The 25,191-nt window shown below is 44.9% G+C and overlaps 2 protein-coding genes across 3 annotated transcripts in view; one reads left to right on the forward strand and one right to left on the reverse strand.

Moving 5' to 3' along the window:
* DDX11 (DEAD/H-box helicase 11) overlaps positions 1-10,611 on the forward strand; it is an 85,891-nt gene extending 75,280 nt beyond the window's left edge. Inside the window, exons 28-29 of one of the 2 annotated variants that reach the window (XR_009558293.1) lie at positions 1,384-1,469; positions 10,081-10,611. The gene's annotated coding sequence lies outside the window, so the exon portion shown is untranslated. Of the gene's footprint in view, positions 1-1,383; positions 2,934-10,080 lie in introns of those variants that run through there. The other variant, XM_060279966.1, reaches the window with a different exon arrangement.
* WASHC1 (WASH complex subunit 1) overlaps positions 1-25,191 on the reverse strand; it is a 55,819-nt gene that overhangs the window by 17,187 nt on the left and 13,441 nt on the right. Inside the window, exon 3 of the mRNA XM_035126792.2 lies at positions 17,321-17,475. Coding sequence (XP_034982683.1) covers positions 17,321-17,469 — 149 coding nt within the window. The 5' untranslated portion in view covers positions 17,470-17,475. The remainder of the gene's footprint in view (positions 1-17,320; positions 17,476-25,191) is intronic.

The raw sequence follows: 25,191 nt of genomic DNA on the forward strand, positions 1-25,191 counted from the left end.
GATTGTTGCAAGGGTTCTCAATCCACAATGGAAGCAAGTCCACACTGAGAACACTGGGGCAACGAGTTGTGACTACCGTATTTTTCGCTCCATAAGACGCACCTTTTCCCTCCTAAAAAGTAAGGAGAAATGTCTGTGCATCTTATGGGGCAATTTTTCCCTCTGCTGTTGAATGAGATTTTTCAACTGTTCTTATATGTTCTTTCATTGCTGATTTCATATCTGAAGTCGGTTTTGTTCTGTAAGCTTTAGTTTTTTTGCAATTCATGTTTTCCACTTTTCATCATAATCTTCGTTTTTTGCAATGCAAGAATTCAATATTTTATTAAACACATAGCCAAGTAGTACAATATGATTATAAATGTAAGTTACTTATATAGCACTGAACATGACATGTATAGCATTGAAAATGACATGTACAGTGGTACCTCGGTTTATGAACACAATTGGTTCCGGAAGTCTGTTCATAAACTGAAGCGTTCATAAACTGAAGCGAACTTTCCCATTGAAAGTAATGGAAAGTGGATTAATCCGTTCCAGACGGTCCGCAGAGTAACCGTTCATAAACTGAAGCGAACTTTCCCATTGAAAGTAATGGAAAGTGGATTAATCCGTTCCAGACGGGTCCGCGGAGTACTTAAACTGAAGCGTTCATAAACTGAAACATGGGTGTAATTGGTTCCGGAAGTCTGTTCATAAACTGAAGCGTTCATAAACTGAAGCGAACTTTCCCATTAAAAGTAATGGAAAGTGAATTAATCCGTTCCAGATGGGTCTGCGGCGTTCATAAACCGAAAATTCATAAACCGAGGTGTTCATAAACCGAGGTTCCACTGTATATCTATGTACAATTGAAGGTATGCAAAAAAAAATTGTACCGTATTCCCTTGGGATACAGTATATACAAGCTGCTGTTATTCAGGTAAGAATTTGTGCTTGTATTTGAGGAGGGTGTGATTCAGAATATTTTTTTCTTGTTTTCCTGCTCTAAAAACTAGGTGTGTCTTATGGAGCGAAAAATATGGTGCTTGAAGCTCCGTGCTGTTTAAACAGGAATTAAGGATGAAGACAGAGAACATTTTAACAATTGAGAAGTCACCATATCATGCATATGGCCACTTAGGAAGCTGGTCACTAGTATTGCCTTCCTCTTCCTGCTCCTTAAATTTCTGATCAGGTGCAGAAGCTTGCCATGGTTTCCTTCCCAAGTTGCAAGCCAATGCAGTTGAGGATGACTTACTTCCCAAGTGGTTACAGGGAATCACAACCACGGTGTAACAGCACTGGCAAAAATTACTTGGCAAACAGTCACCTGCATGCACCCCAATTGTAGTTGGGCTGTGATCTGCAAAGCATTTTATATTCACCTTATACTTTATTTAGGGCTTCCTTGACTTAACCAGCTGGAATACAGTCCTCTCCAAGTACAGCCTGAATTTCTGCCATGAAAAATCAAGAATTCCTTTCAGGTGAGTCTTAAGGACACAATTCAGAAACAGAGAGCTGCAACGGTCCTTTCTTCAAGAGGCAGATAAAGGTGTGAGTCCAACCTACAGTTCAAACAAACCAACATCTGCCCCTTTTCTCTGAATTGCAAAAGCACTAGAATATAACTGTTCGAGATGGAAGGACAGAGATAGTATTATTGCGGGGGGGGGGAGTACCGATAAAGGTCTCAGATGGCCAGCTCTCTGTAGCAGAATGGTAAACAGTAGGCAGCGGCAAACCAGGGGAAACCCACAAACAGGACCCGAGCTCACAAGACCACATTTCCCTCCTGTGGTTTCTAGCAACGGGTATTCAGAAGCATGACTGCCTCCAATTGTGAAGTGATTGCTCTGCAAGGAATCTGTCCAGATCTTTGGCAAGAGAGTGATCTCACCCTCCCCAGGTAGCGCACTGGGTGGGGAAGGAAGGAAGGAAGGAAGCAGGGCTCTCCCCACATGCTCGGCTCTGGTCCCCTTTCAATTTAACCCTAAGGGAATGCAACCTTTAACAGGAAAATATTCCTCGTCCCTTGTTTGATTATAGAGTATCAGCCTAAGACTGGGGAGACCTGGGTCCAAATCCCTACTCAGCCATGAAGCTCACTGGGTAACTTCAGGTCAGTCACCATCTCACAGTCAAATGCAGGAATAGGGAATGTGAGGTTTTCTAGATGTTTTTGGACTACAGCTCCCATCATCCCTGACCGCTGGCTATGTCAGCTGAGGCTGATGGGAGCTGGGAGTCCCAACAGGTTCCCCAGTCCCGGCCTAATGTAACTCAAGAGTTGCTATGAAGACAAAATATGGAACAGGAAGACAAAAGTGTATGCAACCCTGAGCTCCTTATACAATCATAAGAATTGGAAGGGAGCCTGAGGATCATCTAGTCCAACTCCCTGCAATGCAGGGGTATGCAGCTGTCCCATATGGGGATTGAACCAGCAACCTTGGCATTAAGACTCTGAAAAAATATCCATGTTCAGCTTCCATGTACCTCTGAATACCAGCAGGCAAATAGCAGGGCAGGCCCTTGTTGCCGTCATGCCTTTATTAGCTGGTCCTTCAGAATCATCCAGTTAGCCACTGTTGAAATCAGGATGCTAAGGCTAGATCAGGGTAGTCAACATGGTGGCCTATGGTTGATATGGACTACATCTCTCAGGGTGTATCCATTTACCATCCTGTCTGGAGCTGATAGACGTTAGTCCACAACATCTGCAGGGCACAACATTGGCTACCCTTGGACTTAAATGGACACTGGATTTGGCCGTTTGGCCTCTTCATAAGCTCCCTATTCTAACCTGTATACAGATGACCAGTACATTTCCAGAATCTCCATGCTTTGTGGCAACTTTGTTAATCCATACTCTTAATGCACAAGTGAGAGCACACCATATTTTTTCGCTCCACAAGGTGCACCTGACCACAAGATGCATCTAGTTTTTAGAGGAGGGCGGGGGGGACCCTGTCTTTGGGGGGATCAGCTCACAGTTGTGCAGCTTCTTTTGCAAAGGGGAAAACTCTCTTTTTTTAGGATCAGCTCAAAGTTGTTGAGCTTACTTTGCAAAGGGAAAAAATCCTGTTTTTATGGGGTTCAACCCACAGTTCTGCATCATTTTTAGGAAAGGAAAGGGAGCTGTTTCTACAGTTTTCAGACAGATAATCTAATCAGCCAGTCACATGTTGCTGGGGAAACAAACAGCCTCTGTCTGCAGAACATTCAACAATGGAGGCGTGGGGAAGGGGGCGGGACCAGAAAGGATGCCAGCAATTGACCAGACATTCGCTCCATAGGACACACAGACATTTCTCCTTACTTTTTAGGAGGAAAAAAGTGCATCTTATGGAGCAAAAAATACGGTAACTTTGTTAATCAGTGCGCTTCACAACTATGCAGTGCCTTCTGTCTAATGAGATGAGGCACCGATGCTCTGGTAGCAGCTGTTGCTGCTGAATTTGATGCAGGTAAAAAAGGTAAAGGACCCCTGGATGGTTAAGTCCAGTCAAAGGCGACTATGGAGTTGCGACGCTCATCTCGCTTTCAGGCCAAGAGAGCTGGCATTTGTCCACAGACAGCTTTCTGGGTCATGTGGCCAGCATGGCTAAACCACTTATGGCGCAACAGAACACCATGATGGAAACCAAGAGTGCACGGAAATGCTGTTTACCTTCCCACCACAGCAGTACCTATTTATCTACTTGCACTGGCATGATTTCAAACTGCTAGGTAGGCAGGAGCTGGGACAGAGCAACAGGAGCTCACCCCGTTGTGCGGATCCGAACCGCCAACCTTCTAATCGGCAAGCCCAAGAGGCTCAGTGGTTTAGACCACAGAGCCACTTGCATCCCTTGGATTTGATGCATGCAATGATGGAAGAGGGGCCTGAATAAGACAGAGAGACCATGTTAGGAGTTAAAGAGAGTGAACGCCAGTGTGGTTTATAAGGTCTGGATTCACAGGGCAATACAGGGCTAGGGATGGCTCAGAAATGAAGGTCAGTGTTCGCAATTAATATGTGCCAAACTGCTCGATAAACAAGAGACCAGCCGGCACTAACTGCCTGAGGCAGATAAGTCATCAAAGGGTCATTTGTAATCAGTAGCTGGGTCCTAGGCAGGCACAAATCGACTAACAATAACTCACTCCAATAAAGAGAGGGCCCCCGAAAGAATGGGAGGTTAGGCAATTACAGCTGAGCACCAGAAACGTCAAGGAAAGCTGCGAAGTAGACCTCCCCAGAATACCAAGCAACTCCAATTTCATGTCTCAAGTAGAAAAGTAAATGATCAGTCAAGGAGAAAGAACATTACAGAACAAAATGAGAAATGAACAGCACAAGAGGATAAAACAGCTCAAGTATTAAACGACTGTCCCCCTAAGACCTACTGCATATGTATAGGATAGAGCAGTAAAAGAGAGAGAGAGAGAAGCCAGGGGGAGGGAGAGGTGGTCTGTACAGCTGCCAGCCTTGTGCGCTGAAACCAAGCGGTCGCCAACAGGAATGCCCTGTGGTTTTGCAGGTTGGCAGATGCCTAGCATAGGAGCTCCTGAAGCCCATCTTTAATACATGCAAAACGGAAAAATTAAGGGTGAGCACAAGGCTGAAATCCAGACAGAAATTATTGTGCATGCACAGGAAAACCCACCCCCCAACATCACTGGTTTGGGCGGCAACAGTACAGGGGAATTAAAGTATAGACTCAGCACTGGGGTGGGCAGAGGTGTGTGTGTGTGTGTGTGTGTGTGTGTGTGTGCACGCGCATATGAGTTCAAGAGTGTGGGGCGGCCACAGCACTACTGCGATGCATTGCCAAGGATGAATTTTCATTTAGTTTCATTTCACTTTTAATTTGTATACCGCCTTTCAATATTGCTATGCACAAGGCGATTTACAGCATCAAAATACAGTGGTACCTTGGTTTAAGTACACAATTGCATAGCTGCCAAGTTCTCCCCTTTTTTAAGGGAAATTCCCTTCTGCTGAATAGGCTTCCTCATGAGAAAAGGGAAAACTTGGCAGCTATGCATTTGGTTCCGGAAATCTGTACTTAACCTGAAGTGAACTTTCCCATTGAAAGTAATGGAAAGTGGATTAATCCGTTCCAGACGGGTCCATGGAGTACTTAAACTGAATGTACTCAAACCGAAGCGTACTTAAACCAAGGTATGACTGTATACCACAAAGAACACACAGCTTATAATAATCTGATCCAATAGAAAAGGTCATAATAAAATGTAACTTTAAAATAAAACGACTTATATCAAATAAAGTAATATTTAATAATCTATTGGAATATAATAGTACGCTATAAAATTAACTCTTAAAACATCAGCAAACGGTAATTAGAAATTCACTCTTAACAATTACAATACTTACTAAACTATGAACAATAAAAATAACTGCAAGTCCCAATGATTAAATTGCCATATACAAAACCACATGGAGGATGGAGCAAGCTTGCTCTCTCCTGCTCCTGAGGGTAGTACTCAAACCAATGGCTACAACTTGCGGTACAAGAAAGGAGATTTTGACTAAACATCAGGAAGAACTTTCTGATGGTAAAACCTGTTTGACAGAGGAATGGACTTCCTCAGAAGTTGCAGGACTCTCCTTCAGCTGTGATTCCTGCAGTGCAGGGGGTCGGACTAGACAACCTTTGGGTGTCCCTTCCCAACTTTAACATTCTACGATTCTCTCCTTCAAGCATGCTCCCAGCTTAGACAACTGCTGTTCCTGCTGCGGAGGGGCAGAGGGAGGCCGGCAATGGCTTTCCAGAGCCAGGAGAGAGTTGGAGACACTGGTGCCCTTGGAGAGTGCTGCATATTCAATAAAACCCCCCACAAAACTTCTATACAATCTATGATTTGCTCATGAAAGCACAGGGGAAAACAGCAGACACTTGCAATTTACGAGTGATCAGGGATGCATTTAAAGCCCATTATGAATGCCAATTTCCCCTCAAAAGTTTGAAAGGCAACAATTTTTTTTGTGTGTGTGTGTGTTCTCCCCCCCACAGGAAAGCCAAATACAGTGGTGCCTTGCTTAACGAATGCCCTGCTTAACGAAATTTCCGTTTAACGAAAGGTTTTTTCTAGCGGAGGTTGCCTTGTTAGACAAATGCGTTTTACGAAAAATTCGTCTAGCGAATCGCGGTTTCCCATAGGAATGCATTGAAATTCAATTAATGCGTTCCTATGGGCAAAAAAATTACAAAAAAATTTCAATGCATTCCTATGGGATTCGCTAGACGAATTTTTCGTTATAAGAAAAGACCTGTGGAACGAATCAAATTCGTCTAGCGAGGCACCACTGTACCAGTAAGTTCAACTCTTTGTCACGGGGGGGGGGGCACCCCAGCCCTACCGTACTTCTTTGCCTCTTTTCCCCCTTTCACATTCAAAGCAGGTTCTCCACCTCTTATTTCATGTCTGAGTAAGTGCAATCAAAAACTTGCCGGGTAGATTCCCATGAGGGGGAAAACGTAATCAAGATTTCTTCTTCCACCCCCATTAAGCTATTGGCGATTATCCTAATTAATGTTTATCACACTTTGATTACTCCTTGAGCCTGATTTGCAGGTGCTGAAATGCTAGCAGACAGTCCCACTTAGGGAGGTGCTAAACTGCCTTGTGGGGAATTGTAAAGATCAGAGCTGTCAGGCTGCACACAGGCAGACAGAAAGACATCTCACCCATACACTTACCAGAACATGGATAAAGGGATGTTTTTTTTCCTGCAGCAGATTCAGCAGGGCATGTTTTCGCCCTATCTATTTGCTTTGATATCCGAACTTTGCATTTAAATAGAGTTGTTCCTCAGAGAGTTAAAAAGGTATCAGTTCTCAGACCTCCACTTTTTAAAATATCTTCTTCATGTTGCTGCAGTAGGGAAGGGCTACATCATCTTATTCAGGCATCCCCAAACTTTGGCCCTCCAGATGTTTTGGCCTACAACTCCCATGATCCCTAGCTAACAGGACCAGTAGTTGGGGAAGATGAGAATTGTAGTCCAAAACATCTGGAGGGCCAAAGTTTGGGGATGCCTGATCTTATTGTTGCTGGCATCCGTCTGTCTTGAACGACAATGGAGTGCACCTCCTCCAGAGGTAAAGTCAAACTGCTGCAGTGGCAACACCAGAGTGAGCTCCCGGGCGCAAGTCTGAGCAATGTGTCTGGAGGTCCAGGGCTGCCCACTTGACAAGACCCCCCCCCTCTTGGCCTCGCTGATGTGGTCCAAAGGAAAGTAGAGCAATACATTTGGCACCAGCATGGCTGCAGCAGTTGCCAGAAGGAGGCGTACAAGACGCCATCTGACCGTCTTAAGGACTCCACTCCGGATTTGTGCAAGGTTTACTCCATAGCCTTTTCTTCTCCCAAAGATATCCAGTGAGGCAGCGGAGGTTTAGAATCAGAGCTTTCCTTTTCCTAGATGGGCTACCTTCCCAGGTTGACGAACCCCATCTACCCCTCACTTCCCTCTGCAGCATGTGCACGCCTCCTTGACCATTGGACGCGCTACTGGATGGGTCTATTCCGCTCAACCGATCAAAGCCTATCTTTGCATGCAGGGGAAATCCCTAACTTACCAAGGGTTTGAGACCCATCGGCTACCCTCACCTGGCTTAGCCGTCCAGTCAAAGCCATTTTCAGGGTGCGGCCACTGTCGTATGCTGACAGCTTCTAGTAGCCACAGGTGAGAGCTCAGTGCAGGGCGGGGACCACAGGTGGTCAAACTACCCCAGAAAGAGCACAACGTGTCCCCCACCAGAGGTACTCTTCCTCCCCTAACACCCCATACACCCTCTCCGTCTTACGATGCTCAGGTAATGTCAGATGTCCAACTGGTCGACCGCGATCGACAGGTCGACCCCCAGATTACCGTGGTCAATTGTGGGATCACTTGCATTGTTTATAACAATGCCCCCCCCCAAAGGTCAACAACATTCTGATCCTCCCCTACCAACAACTCTGAACTCCAAATCACTGCCAGTCGTCGTCCCCCCCGGGAGTAGATCGCAATCTCTTGGGAGTTGGACGTCCCTGTCCCTGTCTTGGGAGTTGGACGTCCCTGCCCACACAGAATGAGTCCACTATGCAGTTCCTTCCTCCAAAAGCACTAGTTTCTGGGAGGGGTGGTGCCCATCAAAGGAGTAGGGTAGGGAGAGCAATGGACAAGGTTCCCTCCATGCAGTTCAGGGCTCCTTTCTGACATCGCCTTAAGAGCACAGGATGGAGGTGAAAAAGGGTACTAACATATAAGGGCCCTATCCAGATCAGGATTGGGTTACCTGAGAGACCACCTGCGTTCTGCAGTAGTGTTTCTCATTAAAGACCCCAAAATATCAGTAGCTCACTGCACAGTAACTGAGAGCAAGGCTTTCAGTGTAGCTAGAGCATCCACTGTGTGTACTTTCCAGAAACTATTAAATACATTTTGTTTTGACACATTTTCCCAGCTGGATTAAAAGGTGCTTATTTTGCGTTGGATGTTCATTTTTGTTTCTAAGCCTATTTTTAATTGTGGGTTTTTGTTTTGGTATTGTCACTGTTTAAAGGGTACGTTTGTCAATTGCCTTGAGATGGATATAAAAGACAATTAATAATATTAATAATAATAAATAATACCCAAGAAAGCAGCAGAAAAATGGAAGCCTTTTTCGCAGCAACAAAACACCTTTGAAAGAACAAGTTTCTACAGAGCACTAGTTTAAATGGGTCTGGGAGAGAAAATCTATGGTGATTCTCGGTATGTTTACCAATTCTGCTCATAACCTTGATGGGCAACTTCTCTATTGATGCAGTAACAGTGATGGAACAAAGCAAGATCTCATCTGACTGTTTTGAAGAATTAAACATTGTAAAATTGACTTGGAAATATTGAACAGACAGTTACATAAGTACACAAAATCTATCATTCTGGAAAAAACAGTTTATATACATTTTGCAAGTTGCGGTTGCAGGCATCTAATGTTAACTCAGCTTTTCACTTGCATTATTATTTTAAAAAGCCCCATTGCACACTCACCCACTTTTTGTTATCATAATGACATTTAAAAACAAGCAATGGTTTAAGTTATTGGAGGTTTTTAGTATAAAAGCAAGTCAACTTGGCCATCTGTCATGGGTAAAAGCTGTCTTTAAACAAGGCTCCTCACACATTATGTTGTTTATATGTACACTGAAAACGTAACAGATGATAAGCCTACATGCTGGGAAACTTGTCAGGAAGTTGGGATAGCCAGCAGCTCCATTATTGATGTGTAATGTGTGCTACAGCCCCCTTGCCCCTGGTTCTGAGAGAGAACAGTCCTCTGCCTGGACTGAACCACTTCAAGTAGCAATGGGGGGGGGCTCACACGACTGAATTCTCCCCCATACAAGGGAGGGGGACCCATTCAGACAGCCAGTATGTCCAATAGAGGAAGATGTCTACCCTAACCTCCCCTTCTGCAACCAAACGGAATTTTCAGTGTGTATAGAACTATTTTTTTGTGTGTGTGGAGGACTATTTTATTTCTTTCTTAAATTATTTACATACTGCCCTCTTGCAAAACATCAGAAAGGTGTACAGCAACATTTAAAAACTCTTAAAAGTAATATAGGTGGAGACCATTTTTGGCACATCCAATTGACGCAATGGACCCAGAAGAAGGCAGAATAGAGGTGAAATTGAGGCGGGGCAAAAAACTGCCTATATGTGCTCTGTGGACACATGGGGGGCCTGGGAACAGAACACTTGCATGATACGGTTATTGGCTGTACAGAACAAGCATTAAAATAACTGGATGCTGAAGAAGATTTTAAACAATTGCATAGGCCTGTTGACATTTTAAAAAGTCATCAAGAGACACATGGAAGTCAAAAGTCAAATCCCACAGCTTGGGACTGACGACACCAAGGGATCACCCACACTTTCACTTGACCCATATTTCAATTGTATTATGTAATGATTAATTCCCCCGGATCCAAGAGCTTTTCTTATTGTTCCACGGCTGTGCCTTGTGAAAATTCAATCACACCCGCTGAATTGGATCTTATCAGATGCACAGAAAATTCAAAGAGTTTTTGCTTAACCGAGCTTTAATTCAGCAGGTAAGGTCAGATTTCAACAACCAACAGCGCCTGGAGACAATTAGTCAGGTCATGAATCCATAGAAGTGACCAGAGGAGGAATGACCACTGGGAGGAGTGTAGAAAGAAGAAACGCTATGGTACATTTGCATCAGCACGGATGCCTTCTTCTGCCCCAACTGCAACAAAACATGTCTCTTCCATATTGGTCTCTACAGCCACAGCAGGCATTGTAACTCTCCAACACCTTGACTTGACCCCCAAAGGTACACTCTTCTATTATCTCCCGAGACAGACAGCTGCCAACGTATGTTTCTTGTACAGATCTATAATACTGTGACCTTCATGTAAAATCTGTGAAACTTTATTGTGCAATTGGTAAACTGGAGACTGGAAGATGGTTGTCAGATCTGCACTAAACAGAGTATATAAAAGGAAGCTGACTCGGGCGTCAGCCTTCATTAAATGACACTGACATGGGTATTATTACAGCTGCATGTTCAGGATGAGATGCAAAACAGTCCTTTTTTTTAAAAAAAAAAAAGTAGCACTTCTGACATACACTTTGTAGACTGCACACTTCTAACTTCCTACAACTTCTCCTTCCTCTATATTTTTCACTCTTCAAGTTCAAATCAGTTCATAAGTTTGCCACTTCCATTTGCGCAATCTCTAAGATCCAGTCTTCCTTCTGTGTCAACGCTGCTGTTCTTCCAGCTGTCTCTTGCTATCGTACATCTGCGCTATTGCAATGTTCCCTTTGTTGATTTTACCCATTTCTCATCTCCCAACCTCTTGTTTGCATTCTTCGTTCTGCCACTTGTCTTGGATCTTTCTGCCTGCTGTTCCATCCTCATCTTTGCCCTTCCTATAGGTCTTCCTGTCTAACTCCCTTATCCTTTTTGTAGTCAGTATAAGCAGCTCGTTTGTTCTTAAGATTTTAGTTTATCTGTCTACATGGTGTTTTACAAAGTAGTATAAGCACAAGGCAGATCCCTGATCTGAAGGGGCTTGCACACTGCTCTAGCATTTCAAAAAGTAAAATAATGCTGGTGGTGTTAGTTCTTTTGAAGTTTTCTTTTTAAAGAGAGGGAGGGGAAGCTCCAATGTGCAGCCAAAAATCCACAGGAATGAGAGTACTGAATAAAATCCATCATGTGCCCCTGGGCAAATTAAGATAGTCAACTTGGGTATCACTAGCACTGCATTTTGCCACACAACCACCCACCCTTTAAAGTAGGAAAACAAAATTTAAGTTTAAAAGGGGGTAAGATAGGGTTGTTGTGTTTTAAAAAGTGGAAATATGGACACAAAGGTTGTTGAGTTTTGCCCAAAGTTGTTGAGCTTCTTCAGAACAAGAAAGAGTTCTTGAGCTATTTTTAATGAAATTTGACAAAATCTACACTTCCAACATGAGCTGCCGTACAGATTATCCCGGCCATTCCAGCGATTTCTGCCCAGACACTGTTTACGAGGGCAAAATACCAGCTATGTCCAGGAAGTTGTGGACGTGTGGCAACCCTAGGGTAAGAATTGGAGATCTGGCATCTTGCCCCAAAGACCCAAGGCTTAGAGTCCCTCGGCTACCCCCTAACAATACCTCTTTTAAAAACATTGGTTTTTAAAACTGCTACCTCCCTCAATAAAATTGTGTTGTGTTCACACATACTGTATTGGCCAGAATATAAGCCTCACTTTTTCCCCAAATTCTGACCATGAAAAGTTAAAGTGTGGCTTAAATCGCCACCTTACAAAAACTGGCTTTTACGATAACGCTAATGAAACAGACATACGGTAAAACGGAACGGGTGTGAGTGCCTGCGGAATTTTAAGGGAGCGGCTTATATTCAGGTATTGTCTTTTTTTCTTTTCCCCTCTTGAATTTTAAATGTGTGGCTTATATTCGGGTGGGACACGGGTGGTGCTCTGGATTAAACCACTGAGCCTGGGGCTTGCCGATCAGAAGGTCGGCGGTTCGAATCCCCGTGACGGGGTGAGCTCCCGTTGCTTGGTTCCTGCTCCTGCCAACCTAGCAGTTCGAAAGAACAAAGTGCAAGTAGATAAATAGGTACCGCTCCGGCGGGAAGGTAAACGGCATTTCTGTGCACTGTTCTGGTTCACCAGAAGCTGTACGCCGGCTCCCTCAGCCAGTAAAGCGAGATGAGCGCTGCAATCCCAGAGTTGTCCGTGACTAGACCTAATGATCAGGGGTCCCTTTACCTTTACATTTGGGTACTGCTTATATTCGGGCCAATACGGTAATAAATCTGTCCATGCAGTTATGGGTACTGTGTAGTTCTCCTAAAATCCTTGGTGCTGTTCTGTATCTCTTCCGGTCACAGAGAAATTTATTCTCCCCAAACTACTAAGAGATTTGTCCTTTTTCATGAGTCTGTTAACAAAAGACTTTACGTGCCCCCCCCCCCAAGCCTCCAATCCTTTTCTAATTTCAGACACGGCCCATTGACAGTACATTTAGTCAAAAAGGAAAGACTAGAGAGAGGGGGAGAGGGAGAGATAGCGTAATCTGCCATCCAAGTGTGAAGAGCAGACCTTTCGCACTTCTTCTCCCTTCCCTCCCCACTTTGTTGCTGGGAGTTTGCAGCAAGAGATATTTCAAGCTACAGAGTGTTATATTTCCAGACAGCTCCCTCCTCACCAAACCTCTGACTGAAGTCATGCCTGTAAAGTGAAGTGACTTCTCTGAATCGGCTCCTTGGGGGCCCAATGAATGGAAGAAACGTACCCATAAGAAAAGATCATGAAATTGAACTCCAGTGGGAGGGCTTAGTGGTTGACTGTGATGGGAAAAGGCAGGCCTTCCTGCTTTTATTAAGATAAACAAGACTGGCAAAGGAACCTGCATATGATGCCTTCTTGCAAATCACAAGAGACCTGAAAAAAGTGGGTGGGGAGGAGGCCGGTATATCATGCAACCGGAGATAAACATCCTTGGTGAGAGTGTTGCTGAATTATTTAAAGGAGTGTGCAGATAGCATTGATGTTGAGATGGTTGTCAAATTTGTTCACGTCTGCTAATATCTAAGGGTATTTTTATAATGGAAAAGAAGCACTGCCCCACCCCACCCACCACAAAAAACCCATTGCGCTCCATTTCACCTGAGCAAGCCAGGTACATCCTTCACACCAAGTTCCCAAATACAGGTTCTGCCAGGCACCAACCAATTTAATGTCTCCTGTGCTGAGCTATCACTATCAATGGCTGCTTCTTTGCATTTGTCGTCAAATTTCATAGAATTGGAGAGTTGGAAGGGACCCTGGTGGTCATCTAGTCCAACCCCCTGCAATGCAGGAATATGCAGCTGTCCCATACAGGGATCGAACCTGCAACCTTGGCATTATCAGCACCACGCTCTAACTAATTGAGCTATCCAGGCATGGACATCTAAAAACTGAAGGTTTGCTGGGACTGAAACAAGCTTCTCTATCCTTTCACATGTAACAGTCCAACTTTTCAATTATTCGGCCAAAACAAAGTAAACAAAAGGCTTCAGGAGAAAAACTAAGGAAAATGGGGGTCCCCTCCCCACTTTTTTCCTGAGCCTTCACATCTCTACAACTCTTTCCTCCTGGGGAGTGAGTGCCTCCTCTATGCTCAGCTCTTGGGTGGGTAGCTGAGCAAGCCAAACACTTCCAGACCAAGCTCCCATGACAGAGGATCCCACCCTAGAGCAACCTGTCCAGACAAGCGTGACCCTTCCACACTTAAGGAAGTTGACCACAGCCAAAGCTGATTAAGGACATAACTTCCGCAGGGACTCCCTCTGGATGTGCTATGTATGAGCACAGGAAGCTGCCTTGTGCAGAGTCAAAGCACTGGTCCAACTAGCTCACCTTTCCAGCATTTCAGACAGGTGTATTTTCCAGCTTTACCTGGAACCGAAGCTGGGACTTCCTGCATGCATGCTAAGCAGACACTCTACCATTCCGCTCTGGCCCTTCCCTTCCATTTAAGTGCTAACTATCCTAGCAAGCTGAAGAGCGTTCCTCTGAAGCCTGACCTTCGTATAATATATGGGTAAAGGAAGAACTGCAGCCAGATTTGCTAAATACACCAGGCATTTAGAGTCGAAGCATGTAGGGGCTAACTATATCAACCTTCTGCACTTGGCATTTCCCAGAATGCAACTGCTTAGAGGGTATACACATGAGGGGGCAGCAAGCACACACATGCAGTGAGTAACACGCATTCCTGGGGAGTTGAGAGTCACCATGCAGAGATGCTAGAACAAGTTGTCCTTAAGCGATACAAAGCTCTGTTCTCCCAGGGCACTGGTCCCTAATTGGTGGTCGTATGGCTCTCATTCAATGACATTTGACTCTTGTCCTGAAATATACGCTGCATTTTAATAAATATGCTGATGCCACTTGCAATTCCATCCAAGATCCCTGGGATTGGCCCTCTGTGGATGTTGCTTATGAGGTCCTGCTAACTGCAATAAAGAAAGGACAGGGAAGGAGTCAAAACGCCCTGTAAGTCCCACAAGCGGCTATGCCGGTAAGGCTCATAAAATGTTGCTGCTGAGTGTTGCCAGCCATTACGGAATGGTATGCCTACACAGCAGAAAACAACTATTTTATTCTCCTAATAGCAATTGCTTCTATGATTACAATGCCCTGCATTACAGAAAAAAACACCTTTAGGATGAGGGGAAAATCTTAGTGCACATTCATCCCAAAGAAGTCCTGTGATGGTGTGATATAAGGCCCAGAGTCCTTTCGACCAGTTCACTGCAGATGCACACCAGAGGCACTCCAATCCATACCCTCAGCAAAACTCTCTTTGAAGGCTCAAAGCTTAACGCTTCCCCCTGATAAGCCAGAGCTCCCTTCCCCCCCAAAATGTGAGATCCATACACCTTATCTCAAGATAGCAGAAAGAAAAGGTCATTCTCTGCTAAGTGGTGAGAGTCTCACCTTGAAAGCTTTCCCTCTGATTGGCACAGAACACCCAAGGTTATGGAACTTTTAATCAGACGGCTGCATAATTACCGAATCATTATTAATTATATCAGAGAGCTCCAAGGAAAGGCAAAGCAAACAAAAGGCTTGATGGAGTCTCTCCTGTTGTAGGAAAGAATTAGTAATTACAAGCCAGAAGTGCACTCAAGAGTAAGGGAGCAGTGCCACGGCTGGTGTTCCGAGATTTGAGTGTGACAGGCATGCAAAGAGAGGGAGCCCTTTCTCCCAGGGAAGGATGGGAGGGGCACTGCGGTATACAGAAATAACTCGTACGTTCCCGTGGCTAAAAAAGCAGGGGTAGTTAACCTGTGCCCCCTTCCAGATGTTGCCAGACTACAGATCCCATCATCCCTGACTGGGCTGGCTGAGACTGATGGGAGTTGTAGTTCAGCAACATCTGGAGGGTTGCAGGTTAGTCACCCCAGCATAAAGTGTAAGACCACTTCAAGAAAAAGGGCCGCCTGTGAACTGGAGTCCTGCCTCTATCTTTTGTCATTATCTTGTAGACATCTCTTCCTGACATTCTGCCTTCTGCTTCTGCACAAGGGGAAGCATCTGGGGCAGAATGCCCCTGAATAGCAGTTTCTGGGGATCATCAGAAAGCTGCTAAGCTCATGTTATGTCTTGCTTGTGAGCTTCTCATAAGCACCTGGTTGGCCACTATGACAGCAGAATGCTGGACTTGACAGGCCTATGGCAAGCAAGACCTGACTGCAACAGCACAAGCTCTACTTGCAATTCCTGACCTCTGGGAATGTTTGCATTTTTAACATTTACTTATTTTGTGGGTGGGTGGGTAAGAAGTGACTTTGCTATACCCTTCTCAACAGTTGACTAGCCTCTTTAGTGCACATTACTGTTCTAAAATCATTCAGATCCAAGGCTACATTTGTGATGTGCATGTAGACAAGGGTACGGAAATAAGATCTTGCAGTCGGTGTAGCTGTTGATGCAACAGCACTTAATTTGTCACAGCCTAACAGTGCTCAGAATTAACACTGTAAGAACAAAGAACGCCTGAAGTCTAAATCGCACCCGCTTTCTTGAAAGCTGAATTATATTTGGAAAGTGGCACCCTCACCCCCAACACCCATTTGTGGTATTCCAAATTCTGACAGCCCTGCTGCAACTGGAAGGTTGATTTGTTTAATTTAGACCATTTATGTATCCCACGTCTCCATATGCTCGAGGCAGCCCACTACACTACACAACACTCTGTTTAAGAACAGCAGTACTTAATAGACTAAAAAAAACCCATGCAACGTCAGAGTAACACTTGTGTCTCAGTGACAATTCAAATCATAATGCAATAACTGCCCAATATAGTAATTCAGTCTCATTTTACAAGGCAGGCAGGCTCTGCCATGTTTCCTAAAAGCTACTGGGGGAGACAGAAATGGAGATTGCTCCATAAACATGAGGCTACTGCTATAAGGCCCTGCTACCTGCTATAGCATGGGTGGGGAACCTCAGGCCTGGAGTTCCGAATGTGGCCCAAGGTCTCTCTGCATGGTATTTGGGACTCTGTCCAGGCAACACACATCCTTGCTATACCTCTTAATTGGCCCTGCTCTGCATCCTCCTCTACTGTTACACATTCATGTAAATGAAACGTGTTCTTGACCTGTGATAAGGCCTCTGGTTTGCCAGCATGGAGAGTGGAGCATGCCTGGCCAACCTTGATGGCCCCAGAAGGTTGAGCATGGGGGAATGTGGCCAGGATGCCCACGCCTGCTATAGATATTCAACCACACACAAATAAGGAATGCAGAACAGGGCCCTTTTAGACTATCTGAACAGGTGGCACCAAGCAAAATATTGAACACAATTTTGGTTACTGTCAACATTCCTGTGGAAAAGATTCTGGACTGGATTTCTGCATAGCAGAGGGCCTACATGAGACTTTCCTAACATATTATTGTTGCTGAGAGAGCTATCAGAATTTTGATCATCTGGTGTGTGTTTTTTTGGGGGGGGGGCAGGGGAAGACTGTCCAATCCTTAATTTGTTAAGCATTAATCAACCTCCTCTGTTGTGGGGGCGGGGAGCAGGACAAGGGCAAGGGCTGCTTGGACTCACAGAGCTGCTGCTTTCACAACACTGATCCATTACGCAGAGATGTGAGGGCAGGCAGCAATCTAGGCCTATTCCGATCCCAGCTTTCTCCCACTTCTTAGACTGCCAGACACCCAGAGGCTAAAAAAAACTAAGTGGGTGATTAAGCACCCCCCCAAATGTACTTCTCCGTTTCCTACCACACAATATGGCTGAACCATACCTGTTGAAGATATCGCTTGAGACTTTCTGCAGGTACTGAAGTGCATCTGCTATCTGGTGAATAGTTTCTTCCCTGTGGAGGTCAGGCTGGATGAGGGGAACAGAGTACGTCTGTCCCTCAAGGAAATACTTCTGGGTCACAGTAGCCATTTTTGCCTGAGAAGACAACCAACAACTTGTTAAAAGTTTATTCATGCCCATGTCAGCACCCTGATTCCTAGGAGCAGAGTTCTATTCTAGCCTCCCCACTCCTAGTGTCCCCCAGATGCTATGGACAACAACTTCCATCAGCCCCAGCCAGCATGGCCAATAGCCAGAGACAATGGTCCGACAACCAGCTCCAAAAGGTTGCGTAGCTTTGATTGTTACCTCGAAGTCCATCCCTTTGGACTTCTAGAAGGTCTGGGATCACAAGCCCATGGCAATTATTTCAAAGATGCAAGAGCAGATCAAATTCACAGATGCAACTGCATTAGTGAGTTAGTTGCATACCCTTTGTACTAACTAGTGCCACTAACCATTATTTGTACACAATATTAGTAATTGCAAAAATCCAAGTGCTGCTACATTGAACTAGAGCTCCCCAATTTACTCCTCTGCAAGGCCTGTACCAGGATTTGGGGACTGTCAGGCTACAGAGGATTTGGAGGGGGGAACACAACCCTCCATTTTCCACTGGGTGCTTGAGAAGATCAGAGTGAACCTCAGGGCCCCAGGCATTGGGTTGACCCAGCCAACCTCTAGCACCAGCTCCACTCCTCTAGAAGCACGTGTCTAGAAGTCCAAGTGGGATTTATTTCTTACTAGGAGATGAAGGCAGATTGGTAAGACAAACGAAAAAGAAAAAAGCTTAGGCCAACAGAACCCATCTGACAAACAGGAATTTACTCCACCACCTTCTGGTACTGAGATTGTTCCCCCCATGAAGAAGTGATAAAGAGAGCATCAGACAGTGGGTCATAGGATTTGGCAGCTCCATCATCAAAATAAGTCAGGAGTGTTGAGCAGTATCAATTCAAAACGACAGACTGGCAGGAGAAGCCAGAAACACCCTTGAAGTTGCGATGTTTTTTTTTAAAAAAATGAAAAGTTGTCAAAGAGGCTTTTATCTCCCTTTGTGACAGACAGAAGTGGGCCAAGCAGTGGCCCATTTTGAGAGGGCTACACCTCGCTTCCAGATGAGAAGTAGTAGGACAACAGGGATGTCAAGTAGAAGAATTGGAACACTTTTTTTTTGGAACACAGGGCCTCACAGCTAACCACAGTGGGCTTCCTCAGGTTGAAAAACAATAGCAACTTGTGCTGAGGTTCTGGAAGTAGCAAACACAAGTGGAAGATATAGGAGTGCATTTAACCTTTTGTTTGAACGGACACACAGAGAGCAGAATCAGCCATTTTGATCCCACTTGAGACAAAATTTTAGCACAGTGTCCAAGAGGGCTTATGTGCATACAAACTGTCCATGTAAAGGCTGCGTCCACTTGGCTGGCTATTCAAGAATCCTAGAAAGTGCAGGCACAGCCTACATGGTATAATGAGTCCCTTGTAGAGAGATCTCAGAACCTTTTGAGGACAATAAATGTCTGGACCCTGTCTGATAGTTCCACTGCAATTTTCTAAAGATGTCCAAAGATATCCCCTATGAACTGCAAAGAGGATCATCCACAACAGTATTTTGCTGGTGGTAATCTCAATTTGTACTGATAATTTTTAGTGTTGCATATTAGTACTATGAATTGTCCCTGCTTCCCTAGTGTTTGTCCTAGGAGGAGTTTAGATCTGCTACCAATTTGTGGTACCTGTACCATTCGCAATAGAAGTGCTCTGGACGAAGAGGAGGGAGGGGATACCGGTAGTTGTCACAAGCCCTTCATGGTAGCAGACTTCAGATTTGAAAGTTTTGTGGACACAGAAAACATCCAGCAATTCTGCCCAAGCTTTCTTAAGCACACCCACAAAATGCTGTTCCTTAGAGCTCTATTAGCAGTTTGATATTTGCGTGTAGGTTTTGGAAAATGCAAATCCTTCCAAAGCTACACTGCCGTTCTGTCAAATCCTATCTGCGTTGCCCAGCAGATTATTGGTCCTCTTGTCTGTATTTGCATCCAATGGGGGAAAGCATTATGCATTCTGTTCTGAAGAAGCACAAATCAGATAGATAAATCTTTGGAGAGTGGAGGATAAACTCTTGATTCAGCAGAGCTATTTGAGGGTGGAGATGTGTTGATCTCCAAGTCAAGCAACCTTCAATTTGCATTTATTTAGAATAAGCAAGGAGGTGGCAGATACCTAGGTAAGACAAAATGAAGGGTTTTTTTTGGGGGGGGAGCTGAAGCCTATTTATACCCTGCTTTAATTAAACTGCGTTCCATGGTGTTATTAAGCAGCAATCAAAGATGCAGATGGTACTGAATTGATTGGCATGAGTTTCACTGCACTGAATAATAAGAAACTTGCCCCTATAAATAGGTCTAATCATCATCTGATGGGTGGAAGGAAGAGCTGGGGGGGGGGGGAAGCATAAGTATAGGTGTAATTAGGCCCTCCAGCAGATTGCACTTCACAGGCTGTTCGGCTGTTCTCATTACCTGGCACTTCTCTAAATACAGCTTCTGTGCCGATGAGCCGAGCCTGGATAAAGATTTTAAGAACCAATATCAACTTAATTCAAACAGCTTTGGGCCACATTCACTGTCAAAATGCATTGTTCTGTAGCAAGGGAGGCCAGGTGGAGCTATCCTCCCAAGATCTGAAGTGGGCAAGTGCCCCAACAGGGAATTGTTATCTCCAGCTGTGCCCTCCTTCCCAAGTCTCAGGATGAGCTAATTAAACTGGGCAGGCACAGCCCGACCAAGTACACAGAGGAGCTGGCAGAAGAGGCAAACAGTTCCGCAGTTTTAAAAGATATGGTGGTTATCTTTTCCAGTAGTTCCAGCAGGCAGCTGGAACGCAGAATGTTTAACTTCCTGGTTCACACAAGAGACAAAATGTTCACATACAAATGGTTTAAACCACGAGTTTCCAAACTGTGGCTGCAAATTTCGCCGAGGTGGACTGCAGCGTGTCTGTGAAGGATGGCGGGAGAAAGATCCTCCTGAAGCCCATTTAGCTGCATAATAGGTTCCCGGTCAGCCATCTTCACAACGGCTTTTCTGGAATGTGAGGTCGCATGAGAGCATTATGTGATAGCTTCCCCCGCCCTCAGAAGGCTATAGCTATGCTGACATCAAATGGGAAACAAGAACATAAGAAAGAAGGACCTCTGCTGGATCAGGCCAAGGGTCCATCTAGTCCAGCACTCTTTTCTGACAGTGGCCAACCAGATGCCCATGGGAAGTGCACCAGCAAGACTGGAGTGCAACATCACTCTCCCCACCTGTAGGAACATGCACACACACAACAAAAAAGAGAAGTTTTAAGCTCAGGAGCTCATTTTGAACACACTCAGTGTTCCCCTGTAGCAGAAACTTTATGGATTTCTAAGGTATTTGGTCTATGAGGGCCACTCCATTTCTTCTACGGGATTCTTGCCCACAGTAGTAGATATGATAGTCATCCAAACTGAATTCACCCATTCCCTTCCATTTTAGTTCACTGATGCCCAGGAGCTGAATTATGGTGCTGGAGGAGACTCTTGAGAGTCCCATGGACTGCAAGAAGATCAAACCTATCCATTCTGAAGGAAATCAGCCCTGAGCGCTCACTGGAAGGACAGATCGTGAAGCTGAGGCTCCAATACTTTGGCCACCTCATGAGAAGAGAAGACTCCCTGGAAAAGACCCTGATGTTGGGAAAGATTGAGGGCACTAGGAGAAGGGGATGACAGAGGACGAGATGGTTAGACAGTGTTCTCGAAGCTACGAACATGAGTTTGACCAAACTGCGGGAGGCAGTGCAAGACAGGAGTGCCTGGCGTGCTATGGTCCATGGGGTCACGAAGAGTCGGACACGACTAAACGACTAAACAACAAAAGTATTTGGTCAACTAAAACTGACTGACTCTATCTGTTCTGCAGCCAGGAAACCCTTTTCTTAGGCAGCTTGCTAGCTTGTATGTGTGCTTGTTTAATTTTGTTTGTGGGTCAGTGTCTATCAGAAAAGAAAGCCTCAAATTATCTCCCATTGCATTAAATAACTGGTGCTAACACAGAGAGTCCCGTATGTGCTTTAGACAAGTCAGCTCTTGGTTCCCACCAGAGTACTTTGTAGGGCTGTGAAGGGCATCTGTGCTTTTTCTCAATCTACTTAACAGCTCAACATTTAAGACAGGGGTGGGCAACCTGTCGGCCCCCCAGATGCTGTTGGACTAAGGCTTTCATCCTGGTGGGAGCTGAAGTCTAACGACAGCTGGAAGACCACAGCTTCCCCACTCTTTTCAAACCCCTCCTTCTTTTGCATGAAGAGTATTAGTGACCTTCAAGTGCTAGCAGCATCCATTGGCTGCTACAAGCAGAGTTTTCATAACCTTGTCAGATATGGTAGTCCCAGTTCCACAAGGGAATTTAGCCATTCCTTGACACCATCAGGGTGTTAACCTGGGCCTAGCCACGCATGCATAACCAGTAGTTATGATGGCAAGTTGAGCAGCCATGATGGATCAAGATGGATGCCACTGTTGTGTCTGTGACATGTTTGTGTAAGCTACCTGGATCTCTCTGCAAATTTTTGTTGCTGTACTAATTGAAATGCTGGCATCATGGTAACAGCAGCAGAAAAACAGTCACAAAGCCAAAACAAAGGTGAAAGCATATCATGTTTTGTCAAGCCAAGGCTGGGATGCGTCAAAGTGCCCTGTTTGGAAACCCATTGATAAAGGAGGGTTACTTCCTTACTTACTTCCCCCATCAACAGATATTATTGTAATTCACAGTCTACATCTTACATGGGTGTACCCATAACAAAATCAACGCAAAATTGATGGAAAAGTCCACCCTCCTGGTTCTCTTACTAATTGGTGTATTCAGGGTTTTTTTTCTTTCTTGCTGTGTTATTTGCCTTGCTCTGCGTGCTTCACCCAACTGGACACCACAAAGCCTAGCCTACTGCCTTTGATTGGTAACTATGAATTTTATTAATCTAATATACTAGGGAACATAGAACTGCTTCACAACCAGATAAGCTCAAGGGAGTTAGGAGACTGATTGTATTCCAATGCTATACATTAGTTCATACCATTATTAAACCACTAATTCATTGCTCAGTTATATCCAGTGGTTTTAAGATGCTTTAAATTTCATCATATGTAACTTGCTTTATTTTCAGATATTTATCTTAGGTAACTTATCTCCTATAAATTCTATAAACTTTCATGTTACCATTAAGCTTTGCACAAAAAAACCCCAAGTGATTTGTTTCAGGTGCACTCCTGAGCCTGTGATTTTCATTGGTTAAGCTTAAAAATCCCTGTTCCACTGGGTTGCTGTTGAGCAAATTCAAGCCATGATTGGGGGAACCAATGAATATTGGTGGATTTGTCAGGGTGTGGTATAGTATGTACCGGCATTGACTGGATCAAATTCAACACAGGGATCTGTTTTGTAAGGGGCATGGCTTATAGACTCCACTACTAACCTGATGCTGGCATTAGAAAGTGAACAAATCTTCCCAAGTCACAGCAGGATGATAAAAATGATGCTGCCAGTCCTCACCCCAGGCTTGATATCATGTGTCGGGAGAACCCCTCTTCCTCCCTGGAATTCTAGACACACATCCTGATGGAGAATCTACATTTTAGTTAAATATCTGAGACCACCAGCTGCATATAGATTAAAAATTTGCCCAGATATTTTATTGAAAAGAGGCTGCCACATCACCTTTCAGAAAGAGAGCAGTGAGGCAAGAACTGTCTCACCCTCATTGTCCTTTCAATCACAATATACTTCCTTCCAGACAGATAAGTGCCAATCTTAAGGAACACCTTAGCCATCTTGACATCCTTTTCTATTTTCTTCAGTAATAGACAAGACACTGGGAAAGGCCAGCTTCAAAGCTAACTTCCTCATTATCTGGTCCTATGGATGCAAGGCACCGAGGCCTCACTGTCTAAGAGCCCAGACGCAAAACTCCCTACCCCACACTAAAAAGCGCTTTTAAGAAAAAGACAGTCCGTGTTGTTGAACTCCAACCCCCATCAGCCCCAGCCAGCAGAGCCAATGGGCAGTTGCAGTCCAACATGTGGAGGGCACCACTTTTGCTACCCCAATTTTAGGACTTTTCTTAGGAGGTGAATTCAGAATACCCATTTCTCAGCGATTTTCATTGGAATTTGGAAGGCATGGTGGCTATATTTCTGTATTTGACCTAAGCTTACTTTTCTTTTTATGTGGAGGGAACTAGCTTATCCACTAGCCACAACAAATATGCTCTGCCTCCATGGTCAGAGTACTCAAGATAATGCTTCTGAACACGAGTTGCTGGAAACCGCAGGAGGCGAGAGTGCTCATGTCCTCAGGCTTCCCACAGGCACCTGGTTGGCCACTGGACTAGATGAGCCACTGGGCAGACTCAGCAGGCTCTTCTTGTGTTTATGAAGACATGCTTGGGGAGTCTGAAGGAACAACAGCACATTAGATGGCTCTGTTTCTCGAGTCCTTCTAGATAGAAGTAAATAAAAGCATAATCTTACCCTACTGAAGAAATACCACTGCTCCCAATTCATGTGGCACAATGAGGGTGCTGCCACACATGCACTGGCATATGCCTGGCAAACGGATGTTATAAACTATAAAATGGAAAACTGTAGGATGCAGACGAACACATGCCACAATGCCCTGAATGGCCATGGCTTGCTACTGTAAAGGTAAAGGGACCCCTGACCATTAGGTTCAGTCGCAGACAACTCTGGGGTTGCGGCGCTCATCTCGCTTTACTGGCCGAGGGAGCCGGCGTACAGCTTCCGGGTCATGTGGCCAGCATGACTAAACCACTTCTGGCGAACCAGAGCAGCGCACGGAAACGCTGTTTACCTTCCCGCTGGAGCATAACCTATTTATCTACTTGCACTTTGATGTGCTTTAGAACTGCTAGGTGGGCAGGAGCTGGGACTAAGCAACGGGAGCTCACCACGTCGCAGGGATTCGAACCGCCGACCTTCTGATCAGCAAGCCCTAGGCTCAGTGGTTTAGATCACAGCATCACCCGAGTGATATTCAATTTCACATTCTGTGATCTATGTCAAGTGCATGGCAAAGCAAAAACCCTTGCCACATAAAGCAGGAATAGGTTCTGTGGAGAGGATGTTGGATAAGTTTCAAAACTGAGCTCTTGCCCCTGCCCCACACTACGTGTTAGAAAAATTAAAGTAGAAGTGTCATATGAAGACACAGTAGAGTCCATACGGTATCTAGATAAAGAACATGTCTTCTCCCCAAACTTGGCTTCATAGCTATTTTCTCTCCCCAGGAAATCCAGGAACTAAAGGTCATGTGAAGTTGCAGGAACTCTTGTTCAGTGTTTCAATTTTCGGAGGGGAAGCCACTTTAATCCAAAGCTGATATAGAAGTATGCCCCACCAATGTGCTCCTTACAAACAACTGAGGCAGCCCTGAGTGCTTCTGTATTCTCTCTCCCTCCCCCCCTCTCACCCCCCCCCCAAAGCTGCAAGGAAGTGGGTCTTAATAGCACCTAGCAATCACCAGTAGGAAACACCCCAATGGGAACGGCTGCCAAGGGACGTGTCCTATTTCTTCGGGCCCAGCTTTTTATTTGCCCTGGAAATCAATAAGCTAGAAAATAAAGGCAGGTTGGGTTGCTTCTGGACAAAGATTATCTCAGGATGGGGTCAGCACTGAGGTTATTAAGAGACAAAATTGCTTTCCAGCACTAAAAAAACAATTTGCTTTGCTCTCCTGCTCTGCAGCCAAAGAACACAAC

Source organism: Zootoca vivipara, chromosome 10, assembly GCF_963506605.1.
Source record: "Zootoca vivipara chromosome 10, rZooViv1.1, whole genome shotgun sequence".
Taxonomy (NCBI): Eukaryota; Metazoa; Chordata; class Lepidosauria; order Squamata; family Lacertidae; genus Zootoca; species Zootoca vivipara.